The 18,075-nt window shown below is 40.5% G+C and overlaps 1 protein-coding gene across 1 annotated transcript in view; it reads left to right on the plus strand.

Annotated features, from left to right (window-relative positions):
• The window catches only part of fbxo38 (F-box protein 38), a 38,838-nt gene extending 20,998 nt beyond the window's left edge, over nt 1–17,840 (plus strand). Inside the window, exons 14-21 of the mRNA XM_033632989.2 lie at nt 154–891; nt 5,049–5,149; nt 5,549–5,651; nt 7,035–7,201; nt 9,307–9,452; nt 13,411–13,514; nt 14,763–14,876; nt 15,035–17,840. Coding sequence (XP_033488880.2) covers nt 154–891; nt 5,049–5,149; nt 5,549–5,651; nt 7,035–7,201; nt 9,307–9,452; nt 13,411–13,514; nt 14,763–14,876; nt 15,035–15,213 — 1,652 coding nt within the window. The 3' untranslated portion in view covers nt 15,214–17,840. The remainder of the gene's footprint in view (nt 1–153; nt 892–5,048; nt 5,150–5,548; nt 5,652–7,034; nt 7,202–9,306; nt 9,453–13,410; nt 13,515–14,762; nt 14,877–15,034) is intronic.
• Nucleotides 17,841–18,075: the final 235 nt, after the last annotated feature.

Genomic DNA, 18,075 nt, shown 5'->3' on the forward strand with positions numbered 1-18,075 from the left:
GACTGGGGTCAGTAAGAAAACAGCTACAGTATGAGGGCATACGTGAGGGGAAAAAGTCCTACCTTTCTTGTTCATTGAAAAACAGAAGAAAATGGTCAAAATAACAGAGCTTGGTTTACCTCACCAGTGTAACATAAATGTGTGTGTTTTCAGGTAAAGGAAAGACCCCTTTGAGGCGGAGCAACAATGTGGCTGTATCAGTGGCAGTCTCGGCAGATCAGACAAAGGCTCAGGTGTTAGAAAGCAGCTGTGAGAAGAGCTGTCAGGTGACCAGTGAACAGATCAAGGCAGACATGAAAGCTGCTGCTGAGAACAGCAGGAGGACTAGCGGTAAAGGAATTGCTACTGAGACTGTGGAGACTACTGGGAGACCTGGGGCTGACGGTGGGACAGTACGGGGCACTGGGAGTGCTGGGGCAACAGCAAGGACCGCAGTGAGACCAGTGACTGGATCTGTGGGCAGGGCTGGGCCTGGAGCAGCTGTATCCAGGCAGGTGGGTGGATGTGGAAGGGTGGTGGCAGGGACTTCCCACAGAGCAACCACAACCACGGACAGAGCAACAGCAACTGGCAGGACTAATGACAACACAGAGGGCCCCTCTGGAGAACAGGCAGGGGACAATTGCACAAGGGAAGCTGTGGTGAGACAGGGCTCTGGTCCTGCCTGTGCGGACAGTCTGGAGCCCAGAGGTGCTGCTGTAAACCATGCCTCTAGGAGACCACTATTGCTGGCTGGACAGGGAGAGAGACAACCTGCCCCTGCTGGATATGCTTCTGCTACAGGTTCAGGTTTGCAGCAGGGTCAGGCCAGTGATGAGGACTTTGTTCCTAGACGACCTTTGACCCGATCTTGCACTCGTATGTCCTCTGTGTCCCTGATATCTGAGACAGGTAAGACTGAGCACCAAGCACATTTAATATCTGCCCACTAACTGTCACCTTAGGGGAGTGCAGCTGCTTTTTCTTTAAGCCCTATTTCCAGCAAACACTATCGGTATAGTACCTTTGATACCAAAAGTAACCCTTCAGACATGGTACCTAGACCCTAAGTCTGTTCAATGTTTCTACCTCAAACAGTACTCTATTAATGTGGGCGGGTTGTTGTCACTCACTGCTCCGTCCAGCACTCTCTGTATTATCTCCTCACCGGTGACACAGATGGAAGTCTGCACCTCAGTTATCATCCACAGAACGGGGTTGCACACCAACATTTTCAGGACAAAATAGAACAAGAGTAAGAGTTAGACTCCCTCCATGGGATGTTATGGGAATATATGCAGTTCACATAATCCGGTCGAAATTAATATAGTTTTTTAAATGCTTGAAGATCCACTCATTACTAAAAGTGTATGTCATCCAAGAGAGGGAATTGTGACATTCAGCAAAAATACATTGGGAAAAGACCGCAAGTACCAAAGAATGAAGAACTGCTACCCACTGATGGCAGTCAAAGGCTTTGAATTGGTTGCCAATTTCTCACAATGGTTGCCAACCTTACAACCTAGCCACTGTTACTGACAAGCCCCAATTTATCAGAGTAAAATGAAAGCAAGTGAAACTGAGCTAAATCAAGGAATCAGACGTAACTAAAAATCAACACATTATTCAACAAAGTTAATCATTTGCTTGCCCACCCCATTATAGTATAAATAATATGTTTTGGCTGATCGGTGTATATCCGTCTGTCTGTCTGTCCAATCCTTGTGAACAAGATATCTTCAAGAACACCACAATTGAATCTCTTTCAATTTAGCACACATGTCCACTTGGACTCAACAATGAACTGATTGGTTTTTGGTGGTCAAGGGTCAAAGGTCAAGGTTGTTGTGACCTTGCATCCATCTCATTCTCATTAACACAATATCTCAGGAACACCGTAAGGGAATTTCTGTAAATTTGACACAAATGTCCACTTGGACTGAAGAATGAACTGATTTAGAATTTTGTGGTTGAAGATCAAAAGTCAAGGTCAGTGTGACCTCACAAAATATGTTGTTGGCCATAACTCAAGAATTCATATGCTCATTATGACAAAACTTCACACAATAGGATAAAATAATGAAGTGATGACATTTATATCCAAAGGGTCAAAGGTCAGCTTCACTGTGACATCATAATGTTCTACATAGAACACTTTTCTGGTCATTATTCAATGTCATATCTCACGAACAGAAGAGGAGACATTAAGTCAGATACTGAATTGATGACACTAATCTTGGGTGTCCACCTTGAAACTGTGCTGATTATATAGATTGTCTGTGCTGTCTGGGGGGCGATGTGTGTCAACCATCCATGTTTTCACAGACATGGATGTAAACTGTAAGAGAACTTGACTGGTGCGCAGAGGTATACAACTGCGGGGCAGTAATTCTGGTTTATAATCAATTTTTTGTGTTTTACATGATAGAAGTTGGTTTAACGTGTCATTTCTACAGGGGTTATGTCCATAAATGAACACTGACAATGCTATGTAATGCAACTAAGGCAGTCATAAATGTGTTTTTACTCATACAATAGCGCTGTGTCTGTGCCAGCACTGCTAAACCTAAATGATTTCAATATCTCTAAAAAGAACTCTCTTAGGTCATAACCTCTGAGAAGGAGGCTATGTTTTTGGCTTGGTCTTGTTTTTTTGTCTGTCAGCAGGAAGAAGGAAGAACCTATAACATTTTGGAGCAGATGCAAATCGGGGTGGATACAGGTTATTTTTTGCTTTAGTTGCGAGATGTGGCATTTGACCTTGGCAGAGATCTGTGCTCTTTGACTGCCCTTTGAGTTTATCATTCCATTAATGTACACACATAGAAATTTGAGTTTTATTGCTTTAAATTTATGTTTTGGTGCTACCTTGAGTCAGTAGTTGCTTAATTGTATACAAAATCTGTTTGCAAGTAATGAGGAGTTCTTCTGCTAATGTGAAGAAGTAGTGTAAAGCCTTTCGTGTCAGCAGATAGAGCTCTCTGAAGTCTGATAAATGTCCTTAAGTGATGTCACTTGAGTCAGTGTTGGCTGGGTCTGAAGACTACTCGTGAAAATTAAAAAAGCTGAAGTGAGCTTTCTCTGCAGTCTGCTCCTCATCTCTGCCTGAGGCTCGTGACTTGAGGTCATACAGTGGCAAGAAAAAGTATGTGAACCTTTTGGAATGTCATGGTTTTCTGAATAAATTTGTCATAAAATGTGATCTGATCTTTATCTAAGTCAAGGGTATTGACAAATACAATGTGTTTAAAATAATAACACACAAAAAAACCTGATCTTTCATGTCTTTATTGAACACACTCATTCAACATTCAAAATGGCAGTGGAAAAAGTAATTGAACCCCCCCCCCCCCCCCAGCAGCAATAACTTTAACCAGGCGCTTCCTGTAGCTGTGGATCAGACCTGCACATCGTTGAGGAGGAATTTAGAAATAGCCCATTCTTCCTGGCAGAACTGCTTTAGCTCTGTCAAATTCTTTGGACGTCTCATGTGTATGGCTCTCTTCAAATCATTCCATAGCATCTCTGTTGGGTTGAGGTCTGGGCTCTGACTTGGCCACTCCAAAAGGCGGATTTTGTTTTTCTGAAGCCATTCTGTTGTGGACTTGCTCCGGTGTTTTGGGTCGTTGTCCTGTTGCATCGCCCACCTTCTACACAGTTTCAGCTGACGTACAGACATCTTCAGATTATCCTGAAGAATTGTCTGATAAACTTGGGAATTCATCTTCCTCTCAATGATTGCAAGCTGGCCAGGCCCTGATGCAGCAAAGCAGGCCCAAATCATGATGTTTCCTCCACCAAACTTTACGGTTGGGATGATGTTTTCATGATGATATGCTATGCCCTTTCTATGCCAGATGTAGTGCTGTGTGTTTTTTCCAAATAGTTCAATCTTAGTTTCATCACTCCACAAAACATTTTGCCAATACCGCTGTGGAGTGTCAGTGTGCTCTTTTGCAAACTTCAGGCATGCAGCAATGTTGTTTTTAGTAAGCAGTGGCTTCCTTTGTGGTGTCCTGCTGTAGATACCCTGCTTGTTCAGTGTTTTAAGTATTGTAGACTCGTGAACAGAAATGTTAGCCAGTTTCAATGATGCCTTCAAATCTTTGGCTGTCATTCGGGGTTGTTTCTTTACCTCATTAATGAGTCTTCGTTGTGCTTTCGGTGTCATTTTGACTGGGCGTCCACTTCTTGGTAGAGTAGCAACAGTCCCAAAGTGTCTCCATTTGTAGACTGTTTGCCTAACTGTAGACTGGTGAATTTCTAAAGTCTTTGAAATCACTTTGTAACCCTTGCCAGCTTTATGTAAATCAACAATTCTTGATCGTAGATCCTCTGAAAGCTCTTTTTGGCAAGGCATGGCTCACATAAGCGTGTTCTTCTTGCGCAGAACAAATTCCAAAAGTTTGAGGGTTTTTTTTTAAGTCAAAGTAGCTGTAGTCCACACCTCCAAACTCATTGTCTTAACGAGACTCCAGGTGTGCTATAACCTGACTCCAATTAGCTTTAAGGTCATTAACTCAAGGGTTCCCATACTTTTTCCACAAGCACTCTGAGTTTTTTTTGTTATTCTCAATGAAGACATGAAAGATCAATTTTTTTGTGGTATTATTTTAGACACATTATATTTGTCAATACCCTTGACTTGGATGAATATCAGATCACATTTTATGACAAATTTATTCAGAAAACCATGAAATTCCAAAAGGTTCACATACTTTTTCTTGCCACTGTATTAGCCAATACTAGTATAGCCCACCTGAAAGTTCGACTGAACTGTCAGCAGTTCAGTTGCCTTGTGGGTAATGTTGGTACCAGGTTTCAACAAGGAAGAAGAACGTGGGATAAAAAGACGACATCTCTGGTTCTGCTGCATTGATTTTATTCCTTTTTTTTCTGTCTATCGTGAGTCTGATAATGTTCTGAGACTGCGATGCTAAATTGATGCTTAAAACTGTATTGCCTACAGTTGTTTTAAAATACTTAATAATTTGGCAGTAAAAGACACTTAAATGTTTAACACTGTCTTTGTGTTACTTAAGGTGATAGTTTTACTCTATGTTGTTAAGATCTTTCAAGAGCCAGACCTCGAGTTACAGTGAGGAGGAAACGAATGGCTGACAAATCAACCAGCACCTCAGACCCAGTCACTGAGGATGACCACGTACAGGTGCACGCACACACACACACAAACACAAACACACACACACTTTTTGTATGTTTTATATTGTATGTAGTTGCACTGTATATATTAAGTATGAAAATTTACTTAGTAAACCTGTTACAAAGTAAAATATTATTTTTTTCCTCCCCTGGGGGGAGCCAGAGTGTTGCAGCTGGGGCTCAGAGGTCCCTTCTTCCTTATTTGTTGTTCAGACAGTGGCACACCCTGGTTTCTGTGTTGTTTTTTTTGTTGTAAATGCTTTTAGTGGGAATTACTTATGCAAAATCAGTGTGATAAGAGTTCCACTGAGCCAGGATGCACATGTGAGAGGGTATTAATGTTGGCTTTAACAGCTGTATTTGTGTTTTCTTTCTCAGTATATTTAACATACTTTTGCTTGTGCAGATTTTGTCTCTGAAGAGTAAGAACCTGGTGGGCATCACTCTGACCAACTGTGGAATCACTGACCTGGTCCTCAAAGACTGCCCCAAGATGATGTTCATTCATGGTAACAGACAGACAAGAACTCTGATATTTGATGACTCATATGGATGTTTTTCCTCATTTGTCCTTTTGAATTCTTTGAACTAAAAATGTGTTCGTAATTTTCAACTACCATTTGGGAAAAATGGAGTATTGGTGCTATTGTTGCTCTGATTATTTTTATACTTATACATTTTTTTTTTATGTTGAATTTGTGAGGTAGGTACTAGAGAAGGAAGTCTAGCCGACTGAAAAAGAAAATGACCCCTATTGACTTTGAAGGATCAATATAATAATGTAGGGATGCACTGCAAAATTCTGAACCAATACCAATATTTGAAATCAGTATCAGTATCAGTATCAGCTATTGGCCATATTTTGCCAGTAGCTGATACTGATGCCAATGTTTTTTGTTGTTATTGTATGTTTTGTTTTTGTTTTGTTTTTTTTAATTAACCTTTTGTGCCAGGGAAACAACAGATTCTTCATTATAAAAAAAACTGTTTTAAAATCATTCAACCTTCATTACACTACCTTTTGAATGAGCAAAATTACACATTTATGAAACATCCTTTAATATAACCTTTAATAAAGAAAAATATCAAACCCCTTTATAGTATAAATTAAACACTAATTCCCTCTCTAATGTCTTTTTTAAATTGCTTTTAAGATGTCAACACATTTCTCTTACAAACAACTTATTTAAGTTTCTCACCAAAAACTACATTTTACATAATTTTATTTGAGCACATCATGAAAACATTACAATATACCTTCTCTTAATACTAATTTTTACTGAATAGAGCTTGAACACATCATAATCAGCTGTTCACCAACTAGCTAACATTAAGTAGCTGCCAACAACTAACATTAGCTAGCTCTCCTGCTGATGTCAACACCGGTTTGTTGTTCACAATGGAGCAAACTCAGGGAAACAATAAGGTGTGTTCCCTGATGCATCAATAGTGCTTTCATCCCAACAGCATCCCGGGGAAGATCTCTGTTTGTTCCAAACACATTTTCCACTGTATTGTTTCTGGGACAAAATAATGCTGACTTTCAGCCTCCGCAAAATTCGATAGGTGGATGGCAGTCAACAAGGCAAATATCAGCCGATACCAGTTTTAGGCCAATAAATCGGCTTGTCCAAAACCAGTGACTGATTTCCTGTTTGGCAGCAACACAGTCTTTGATTGTATAGTGTAAGGGTTAGTACTGATAGCTCAGATAACTCAGTGAAGCAAACTTATTTGTAGACCTGTGTTGGTGTAAATAAAACGAGGGGAGAACACTTCTTCCTTCAGCCCATGGTTTTGTGTGAAAGTGGTGTAGTCCTCTAGATACATCCAGTTGAAAAACATTCAGTCTCAAACTGCTTTGTCTCTTTGTGTCCCCTCTCTTTTTGTAGCCACCAGATGTCGAGTTTTGAAGCAGCTGCGAGTAGAAAGCGCACCCATAGTGAACAGGTTTGATTACGCTCAGTGTAAGAAGCTGGACATGGAACAGGTCCTGGATCAGATACTGAGAATGCCTCCTGAGAGGAACCGCATCATCTACATGCGTCCTATGCACCAGGTTGGTCATCTGTGATGTCACCTCTGTTGCCTTAGAAATAGAGTCCTAACTGGAGTCCTATCAGGAGAGCTGGATACCACACAGCCACTCAGCCTTGCTGACAATTTGTGTCAGTGGCCCACTGTGGTATTGCAACAGAAAAATCCCCTGCAGCTCAAAAGTATTTTCTTCATAGACCTCCATAATAAAAGAGACATCTGTATAACTGTTGACAGGACACCTCAAACTGCAAACACACCCAGTTATTACTCTTTCTATTATGAATTCACAAATGATAAAGGTTTTACATTAGTGAAATGTTCCCAAAGCCTTAAAAAAAGGAGCAGCCTTTGGGGCTTAAAAATGTTGCCAACACTGAGGCGGCAAAAATTGCAGTTCATCGAATGGAGTCAATCCCCATATACCCACATGTTGAAATGGCCAGCTTTCCAGCAGAAATAAATATGTTTACAACCTGGTACAAAAAATGGTTTTGGTCCCTATAGCTGTTTCCCCCTTCATGACAACTGTGCAGAGGGTGAATTTTTATATAACTTACCTGTTTACATTTTTATTAAGGCTTAAAATTACACGTCATCAAGTGCAGGGCCGCTTGATTGACAGGCTGTCTGCTGATGGTGTCCTCAACCTGTCAGTCAAATCCACTCGTCACTGCTCTACAGCTCCACCCTCTCACCCTAATATGGTCACTTCTGGCTCAAAAAAAATGTGAGTCCACAAACCTGTGGGTGATACTACCATAGCAACATCCATTATTTTTTACAGTTTATGCCTGAAAAGCAATTTTAAAGAGGACCTGTTCTGCTCATTTTAAGGTTCATATGTGTATATAAGGTTTCTACGAGAACATGTTTACATGCTTTAACTGTCTGTACTGGAACACCTGTATTCACCCATTGTGTGAGACACTCCAGTTAGCACCTGTCTCTTGAAGCCCCCCTCCTGAAAAAAGCCCAGTCAGCTCTGATTGGCCGGTGTGTCTGGGTTTTCCGCATCTTGATGTCTTTGCACCGTCATTGCAGACAGGAAATGACTGTAACAAAGCAAATGAGTTTACATGTTTCCCTGATATTAGCATGTAGCTACATGCAGCAGTGTAGATTAAACAATGTAAACATTTGGAGTAGCATGCAAGGAGCAGATGATTATGTAAAGAAATCAGGCACACAATTCTGTAGTGTGATACTGTTGCCAGAGTAGAAAGAACTGTTGGTAAACGGAGTGTTCAGAACAGTAGTTAACCTAAGGTTTTTGCTCAAATTACTTACAAATTACTTGCACATATGTGTACCTCATTATTTGAAACTTAGGTCATGTGTGATATGAACATCCTTTATTCTAACTCTATTTATATGACACAAAATACAAGAGCATAATAGGTCCCCTATGAAGTGTGTGATGTCAGCCCAGTGTAATCTTTATAGGCAGAGCGTGAACAGGGGAAATGTGGCTAGGTGAGCAGTTTTAAGTTTTCAAGTGACTGGGAGCCATCTTTGATTCTTGTTCCAGTAATATATCAATGAAACTAATCTACAGTGTACTAAAGACATGTCAGTATCTGTTAACCAGGCATGACAGTGAACATTTAGATCATAATATATGCTGCCATCACTCATCAGAATTAAAGTTAAATTCAGACATACTTTGTGTTCACAGAAAAAAAACTGTAGTTATGCAGATATTTTTTATTAGTTATTTTGTGCCAAAATCCAAAACTGCAGTGTCAATATAATTACAGATTTTTGTTTCTATACTGTTAAGGCACGCTACAAAATTTCTGCATTTGGCTCATACTGAAAGTCCTCCAGCAAAGATAATTTTTTTAGGCTTTTATTTTTAAACAACAATGGAAGGCTTGAGTAACAATCACTGAGAATCCAGCTGATTTTGTTTTTCAGCCAGTTGGACATTTTTTGTTCCTTTTGATCCGTGGAGCCGCAAATAAAGATAAATTCTCCTACATGTGAAGCAAAGCTAGGCAAACAATTCTCCATGCTTTCCATAATGCTCAAATAATTCTCCTTCTACCTGATTGTCTCGTTTCTCTTCCCTTGTTCTTTTTGTGCTCACTGGAACACTCCTCTCTCTCTCTGTGCTCTCCTCAGATTGACTCAGTAGCATTGGAGCGTCAGCTCTTCCAGGGGCCCTATCCCTATCACATCGCTATAGTGCACGAGTTCAGCAACCCTCCAAATATACGCAACAAGGTTCGCATTCGCAGCTGGATGGACACCATAGCCAACATCAGCCAGTGAGTAATGCTAATATCAGGGGCATTCCATAAGAATTTGGTCACTTTCTGACATCACTCTGTTTGATTTGAACTAATTTTTTACTCTGTTAACCTATATTATAGAGTGTTAAGGCCCAGACACACCAATTGTGTCTTGGTCAAAAAGGTGCACATGAACACACAGAACCAACAGCCAACAAACATGTATGTTTTGGCCAGCGTGAAAAGACCCCCCCCCCCCCCCCAATGCCATAGTTAGCTAATTAGCACATTAACAACACAATCCAATGTTGAAAGAACAGATGGTATTTACCGCACACCAGTGAACAATAACACAAACCATCAGGAAACATTTGTGCTTAAGAGCTCAGTGGCTAAAGAAAAACAATCTATCCTTGTGTAACAAGTTATTTTCGATCTCACTCCCTCTTGGCTTTAGCTCTTTGTTTACTTTCCTTGTTGAGCTGAGCTGCCTATCAGAGATTTTATTTGCTGACTGGTTCCCACTATTGCTGATGCCAAAAAAAAGTCAACTAGCACTGACAAGGGCCAACAGTGCGGGACACATTGTACCAATTAGGGCGGCAGACACCAATGGCCCAACTTTGACTGACGGCCAGCCGTTGGCTTGGTGTGTCAGGGTCCTTGGAATGTAGCTTGATTGACCAGAATGGCAAACCATTCCAGGGACCCTCAAATTTGACCCATATCGGGCTCCCCACTCCCACCGAAGACAAATATATTCTTTAAAAAATAAACATTACAGTACGTTACTAACGAAAAGCTTACAAACAATGTTATCCATAATTTCAGTACTTTGATCCAAAATAAATAAATATGCAAGTTTGGTGATTTTCGTAAATGATTTGAGTAAAGACATTCAAGGAAAAAACATTCATATGTGGATGACACTGTCATTTACATGCATGCTCCTTCCACAGTGCAGGCGGTGCAAGAGCTTTAGACTGCATTTCAGTCATTACAAACCGCTCTGCTGAGTTTAAAACGCTCAGAAAACAAAGTTCATGGTCTTCTCAAGAGCTTGCTCACAGTTGCATGATGATTTTAGCATTTTCACTTCTGATGGTAAATCCACTGAAAACTTGCCCTCGTACAAGTAGTTGGGTATATGGATAGATGACAGCCTTTTTTTTAATGTACATATTGCTGCTCTAGTTAGGAAGCGTAACGTAAAGATTGGCTTTTATTTTAAAAATAAGGCTTGTTTTAGTTTCAGTGCTTATAAAAACTTTGTGCAACCTGCCTTTCTGTCTGTAATTGATTACAGTGAAATACTGTGTATGAAGGCAATCTCCTCCATTTTACGTAGCCTTGATTCAGTACATGCATCTCAACATTTGCAAAGTCCTTTACTCACCACTGCATTCTTTATGATTTGGTGAGTTGGACGTCACTGACCACTCACAGACAACAGCACTGGCATGTATTTATCTATAAAGCAATATTGGACAAACTTCCAGCCTACCTCTGCACCCCTCTGTGTGTCAGCTCTGGTAGGGACCAGCTACGCTCCTCCAAGTGGTTACTTTTAATGGACCCTGGGTAGTCTGCACCTTGGATATGGAACCATCTGCAAAAATAGAGTCGTGCTTGTTTTTCTTGAGGCCACTATGTTTGAAGTCATTTTATTGTGGACCTTTTTATTGTATGTTGTATTTGTTGCATTTTAATGTGTTGTGATTGGCTGCTACCTTGGCCAGGTCTCTCTTGTAAAAGAGATTTTGAATCTCAATGGGACCTCCTGGGTAAATGAATGTTGAATAAAAAATAAAACCTTCATTTGACAAAAAATTAGGGATGCACCGAATATTCGGTAACCGAATATATTCGGCCGAATATTGCAAAAAAACACACATTCGGTATTCGGTGGAATAAGTTAAAAGCAAGGCCGAATAATAGCGGCGTTTTGATAACGCAGTCAAACGGCGTGCCGTGACGGGCGGAATAAAATGACAGTAGTGTGGCGATCCATCCATCACGGCACTCGCATTTGCGACTAAAAATAGTTTTGAGCGAGCAAAATAGGCTTAAATCATTCAGTGCGCTGTGCGAGCAGCCTACATATTTCAACCAGCAGCAGAAATGAAAGGCGAATCCCACCGATTGTGGGTTGAACGGGGGTGACAGACACAGACAGTAACGTTAATGTATTCCTGTCAAATGCGGCGGCCATCGGCTTACCGGGCGACGGAGAAGTCCTCTTCTTGGTGTCATGACTGCCCAGAAGTACCTGAACAGCCGAGCCAGCCGAACACAGGTATGTGATATGTCAGAGGAGAAACGAGCCTTTCACATTTCTCTCTTTCTGGCAGTAACGGCCCACAAACCTCACCGCACTTTAGGGACTGTTCATTACTTATGAAGGGACTGTCAGGGGAGGAGGGTGGCTGGTTGATTTTTATTTAATTTATTTATTTTATTTTGATCCCCCCCTATGTTAATCACTTATTGATGCTGTTTTTGAAGTATGAATAAGTCAATAAGTAATTTATTCCATTGAAATATCATTGATGTATTATAGAAAAGTGATTTATCTTTTCATAAATGACAAAAGGCACATCTGCCTCATTTTCGCTGTGGTATCGTGATACTACTCAGAACCATAATATTTTCATTGGTATCGCACAGTGGGTCCCAATTTTGATAGCGTGACAACACTAATCTGGAGGGGGTTCATCTGCAAAAACTAATGAACAACTAAACAATGATATTTGGTACTCGGTATTCGGCCAAGTGTTTAATAATATTCGGCTTCAGCCACAAATTTTCATTTCGGTGCATCCCTACAAAAAATGCATAAACTCCCTGCTATTGCTTGAGCAACAACAGACAGTTCAACACATGGGGTCAGGGATCGACCCACCATACATCTGTCCATCCGTCCCATCCTTGTGAACATGATATCTGAAGAACGCCTGAAGGGAATTTCTTCAAATTTGGCACAAATGCCCACTTGGACTCAATGATATACTGATTGGATTTTGGTGGTCAAAGGTCAACTTCACTGTGACATCATAATGTTCTGCACTAAAACACTTTTTTGGCCATTACTCAATGTCATATCTCAGGAATAAAAGGGAAAATATTTGGTCAGATACTGAATTGATGACACTTATCTTGGGTGTCCACCTTGAAACTGTGCTGATTGTGTAGATCTTCTGTGTGCTAAGCATCTATGTTTTCACAGACATGGATGTAAACTGAAAGAGGAACTTGACTGGTGCACAGAGGCATATAACCACAGGGCGATAATTCCAATTTTAAGGGAGTCTGGGGACTTTGTCCCTGGCTGATTAAAGACTATATTGCAATTACTGTTTAGATGGGGAAATCACTTGAACTTTATAGTGTGTTCACAAACTTCTACTGCTCATCTTGGTAGGTAATGCCTAGGTTACACTGCACAACTTTAGCCCTGATTTCCTACTCACAGATAGTTTTTGGAAAACTGGTACTCAAATTGGTGCTTGAGCGTTGTGTGAACTGTTCAAAGGCACAAGCCGAGAGGCATCTCAGACATTCCCTGGATATTTAGCGTGCTAAATATCTGGACCTGCAGTCTAATGCAATCCAATACAACTGCTCTGCCATGAAGTGCTTTTTATGATGCCTATAATGTTCAGATTTTATTGACACCGTCATAGAGGTGTTGGTTAAATTTTGTGTTTTGGAAATGAGTTAGTAATGGTGTTGTATTGGATTGCATTATACTGAGACATTGGATGTAGCAAAACAAAAAGCCCCAGAGAAAGTCAAATGAAGCCTGTTTGATTAAACTGTGATCAGCACATTAATAACAGTGGTGGCAAAAATTAGTTTTTCTGATGTGAGTCCACAAAATAACCAGTCCACTCAGAAATCTATAATCACATGAAATTCAATGAGCAAGTATGAGGCCAAATGTTAACTTGAAGTTGATCATGAACTGATCTCTGTATGTCTATGTCTCTTTCAGAGAGTTGATTAAGTATGAGTTCTTCCCAGAGGCCACCAGGACAGAAGAGGATGTGAAGAAGTATCCCAAATACCCCTGGGGTCGTGACATCTATACACTGGAGGGTAATACTGTCAAACCTACATTAATTCTCACAGATTTGTAGTTTAACACTGAAGGGAGACATTAGCCAAACATTTTATCTGTGTTGTAGCCATTAACACATTTTGATTATGTCCGGTCTACTCTTAAGCCTCATTTCCACCAAACACTTTGGGTATAGTACCTGTTGAACCAAAAGTAACCCTTCAGACATAGTACCTAGACCCTAGGTCCATTTAGCATTTTAAACACAAATAGTACTCTTAAATGTGGGTGGGGTTGTTCTCACTCACTGCTCCGTCCATCACTCGCTGTATTTCCTCTACACCAGTGACACGGATGGAGGTCTGCACCTCTTTGTCATCCACAAAATGGGTTTGCAAGCTGACATTTTCAAAACAAAAAAGAAAAGCCAAGATTGAGTGTTTCTCTCGATGGGATATTTAAAAATAGCAGGTTTGTGCATTTCGTCCTTCTCAGGCAGGCACAGGGGTTTAGTGTTGCCGGAGTCCACAGGAATGATGCGCCGCAAAGCTTTAATCAACACAAGTGAGGATTAGAATATATGCAGTTCACATAATTCGGTTGAAATTAATATATGTTTTTAAACACTTGAAGATCCACCCATTACTAAAAGTCTGTATCATCCAAGAGAGACAATAAAAACTCATAGAATGGTCAAAGTTGTCACATTGAAATTTAAGATGTGTTGATGGATTTACATTGTCAACTCCTGCATTGAGTAACATTACAAGTAAACATTCCACCTAAAAGTTGCTGGCAGTCGGCCCAGTGAATCAAGTTGTTTTTTGTTCAGACTACAGCTGCTGCGAGAGGCAGCAAAACATCCTTTCATTATATAGTTATAGTTTACTGATGTATGTTAGACTTGCCACGGTATGAACAGTGGTTACATAAGCTTCAAAACCAACCACAACTCAGCTCTGACCAAGAGTGACTGTTTTTATTGACCAGTCAACAGATTGCAGTGTTTCTCGCTCCCCAAAAGAGAGGTGGTTCCATCGGTACCATCCACAACTTTTCACAGTGGAAACGGAAAAAAATGCATACCGAACTGAAGCTAGCCGTACTGTACTACTTGGTGGAAACAGGGCTTTAGTGTTGTTGGAATTTAACTGAAACAGTGACTCAAGTTTTGAAGTTTAACTTGAGGGTGTTTGCGGCCACATTAATTGAACAGTGTAGAAATCATTACCTGTGTTTTGTGGCAAACTGTAGCTTTTAACTGTCGTCTGTGATTGATTGTTCAGGAGTAGTGGATGGGGCTCCCTACAGCATGATAACAGACTTCCCCTGGCTGAGGACTCTGAGAGCAGCTGATCCCAACAGCTACGCCCGCTATGACTTTGAGGATGATGAAAGCAGTGAGTGTAGTCAATACATCCATTTATACTACCGGCACATACACCATGTGGTTTTTCCTTAAATGGGCACAATGCTTGGTATTTACAAGTCATTGCAAGACAAAGCCTGATCATATAAGCACTTGAAATGTTTTCCTCTGTGTTGTGTCGTGTGTTAGCCACCATCTACGCACCCCGGCGTAAAGGCCAGCTGTCAGCTGACATCTGCATGGAGACCATTGGGGAGGAGATCTCAGAGCGCCGACAGAGCAAAAGAGGAGTGTTTCAGAGAGTGGTGGTGCTCTTCCTCCATCACTGTGATACACCAGGAGAACCTGTGGACGATGACTACATCTGAAGACCACAAAACACCTCTTTGTTCGTCACATCAGGAGGGATCCCGACAGATGACAGTCCTGCTGCAGCACTGCCTGATCTTCTGAATGCATATGCTTTTTGATGGTTTTATTTGGAGAAGAGACAGATGTTTAGTATGGTGGGATGAGGTTCACAACAGCGCTGAATTTGTTATTATTTGAGCAAAATCTTGAAGCATGTATAAGCGCCTTAGAAACAGAAATTCTCAAATAAAAGCAGAGCAAAAGAAGAGTCACTGAGATGGTGGAAATAATGGCTAAAATGGTAAATTCAGCAGAAGATACTTTTGTCATTGAGTGAATGAAACCATTTGCTTTCAACATGGCATGGTTAGGAGTAAAGGCCTGTCTCTAACAGTCCTGTTCCAAGTAAAGGCCATTATTAAGAGCATAAGCCCAGCTAGTGTTTTAAGCTGCTTGTCTTCGATCATGCAGAGAAGGATTCTGCTGTAGTGTTGGTCTGATCTCTCACCTGTCCGCTGCCATGGTCTGCCTACCTCTGTACCACACAAGACCAGTCACAGACAGAAATGGCCTTAGACAGAAATGTCCAAAAAAATATGCTTTTAATTCAGTTTTAAGTCATCCTTTGGATATTTTTTGGTGGTTCTGGATGGTGGATGGTATGTGTCTTAGCTTTGTGTTTTACCTCCGCAAACACCAAATGGTGAAGAGACAAAAATATGTTGGAACAGTTGCAGATTAACTTCCCTGCAGTTGATTTTCGTACAAAGTGTCAGTCCTCTTTGCACTAAAAGCCCCGCTGCCAGGGAACTTCTCTTGGAAAATGATGGATCAGATGACGGCTCACAGTCTCACAGCCAGCCTGACCTGGACACAAATCACAATACCCCCATGCAAATATAACATGCCTACATGGCTTTGTCATGTTGAGATGCTATAGTTAACACTGACTGAGCAGCATAAAGGGAGCTGATGCACATTCTAAAACAAGCTTTGTTTCAGTCGATCAGTTCTGACCTTTCCCAGTGACCAAACAAAATGCTTTTGATTGAATAGTTCAGCCTTGGTCAGACGTCCCAAAAATGTAAGAATGAACATGTGATGCTACGTTTAGTTGCTCTCCTCTCTCTTTCATCATCATGATAAACTGGGCAACCTAATCTCCAAAAAAGTTGGATGTATGTATGTTGGCGAATGTTGGCATTGTACGTTTCTGCAAACCATGGACATGTTACATTTGGACCTTATCATGTGGCAGCACTGTGGTTAACATGTGGTTAGGGTTAGGCACAAAAGAAACAGTTATGTTTTGGCTTAAAATTGGTTTCAGGGAAACTCTCCCCACTGGAAAAACAGCCACAGGTCGCTTAAAAAAAAAAGTAAAGACTCGTTAGACCGCAGCTTGGCAGGTATCTCACCATGTGACACACAATCCACCATCCCCTCCATTTCCCAATCCCCACCTCATACACTACGTCATATTAGAAATGTTGATATGATGCATATATTACGTGCAAATGTAACGTTTGTGGTGTCCAGAAATGTACAATGCAAACATTATCTTCTGGTGACTGGGCTGTACTGGCAGGTCCTGGTGTGTTAGAGAGCAATGTACAACTTAAAGTTAATGTGCACAATTGCATAAACAGAGTGACCACAGGAAACCAGAGTGTTGTTGAAGTGCTTTTCAAAGCCAGTATTTTGGTTGTCAGCGATGTCCAGTCACAGTCAGGATGTTTCAAAGTAGAAGTACATTTATGTATGATGTTGCCACTGAACATATCTGGTTTGCTGATTAAGCAGATAATGAGGCTATATTTTGTTCTTGACACTTTTTGTTTTAGTAGGTTTGTTTTTTCTTATTTCCATCTCCCTACTGGGATTGTAAAAGAAGAATGGGTCAGTGTTGTTTACCTGCATCCATACAGTATATATCACTTGGATATAGCTGATGACCATCAGGCAAAGGGAAGAAATTGGAACAATATAGCAAACAAAGACACAACAAATCTCTCTAAGAGAGAGCTAAGTGCTCTGCCTGTCCCCTGATGCTTATCTTCTTATCCAAGTCTTTGTGATGGCCTTCATGGAGGGAAATCAGACTGCTAGATTGAAATTGTATATAATATAACAGATGGAGCTACTCCTAGTTCTAAAATAGTGTGGAGTGTGCCCTTGAGCTGAACTGAACCATCAAACTGATTTTTTTTTTTTGTACTTATTTCCATTGCTACAGATTCCTACCCTCCAAAAGGTGCTGCATTACTTTTTCCTCTAGCTTCTCAAAGGAATCCGATTAGTTGTCTTATAAAGGATTTCATTGGTCATGTACAGTAAATGGACAGCTCTGCCCTGTAGGACTGTAAAGACAGTGGATAGAACTGTCTTGGTTCAGGTTGTGGGTATTCCTCAAATATGGAAAAGGGTTTGGGTTCAACAAGATTAACTAATGGTGAATGTCGACTGTTCAAGGAGGTGAAAATTCTTTTTGCAGGCTCAATGGACTGAATATGATGCGAGTCCAGCCTTCTGTTTATGTATTGACAACTGTACAGATGTCATGGATGACGATATGCTTCCATGGTGTTTATATGTTTATAATGAAAGAACAAGACTATTTCACATACTGAAAATAAAATTATGGAAAAAAGCTTTTGTTGTCTTTTTTGTTAAATGCTCTCATTGTCCGTTGTTACATGTTCTCATTTGTCTTTGTTGCTTCATGTCCTCATTTCTAATTCTCGACCATTGAGCGTATTTTATTATTATTATTATTATTATTAAATTCTAATATTGGAATGAAAATTGTGCCCTGTGGTTCTAGAGGAAGATGCTAGCAAGACATCAAGGTTTATCTTTATCCTTTAATGATATCAAAT

This window comes from Epinephelus lanceolatus, chromosome 7 (genome assembly GCF_041903045.1).
Source record: "Epinephelus lanceolatus isolate andai-2023 chromosome 7, ASM4190304v1, whole genome shotgun sequence".
Lineage (NCBI taxonomy): Eukaryota > Metazoa > Chordata > Actinopteri > Perciformes > Serranidae > Epinephelus > Epinephelus lanceolatus.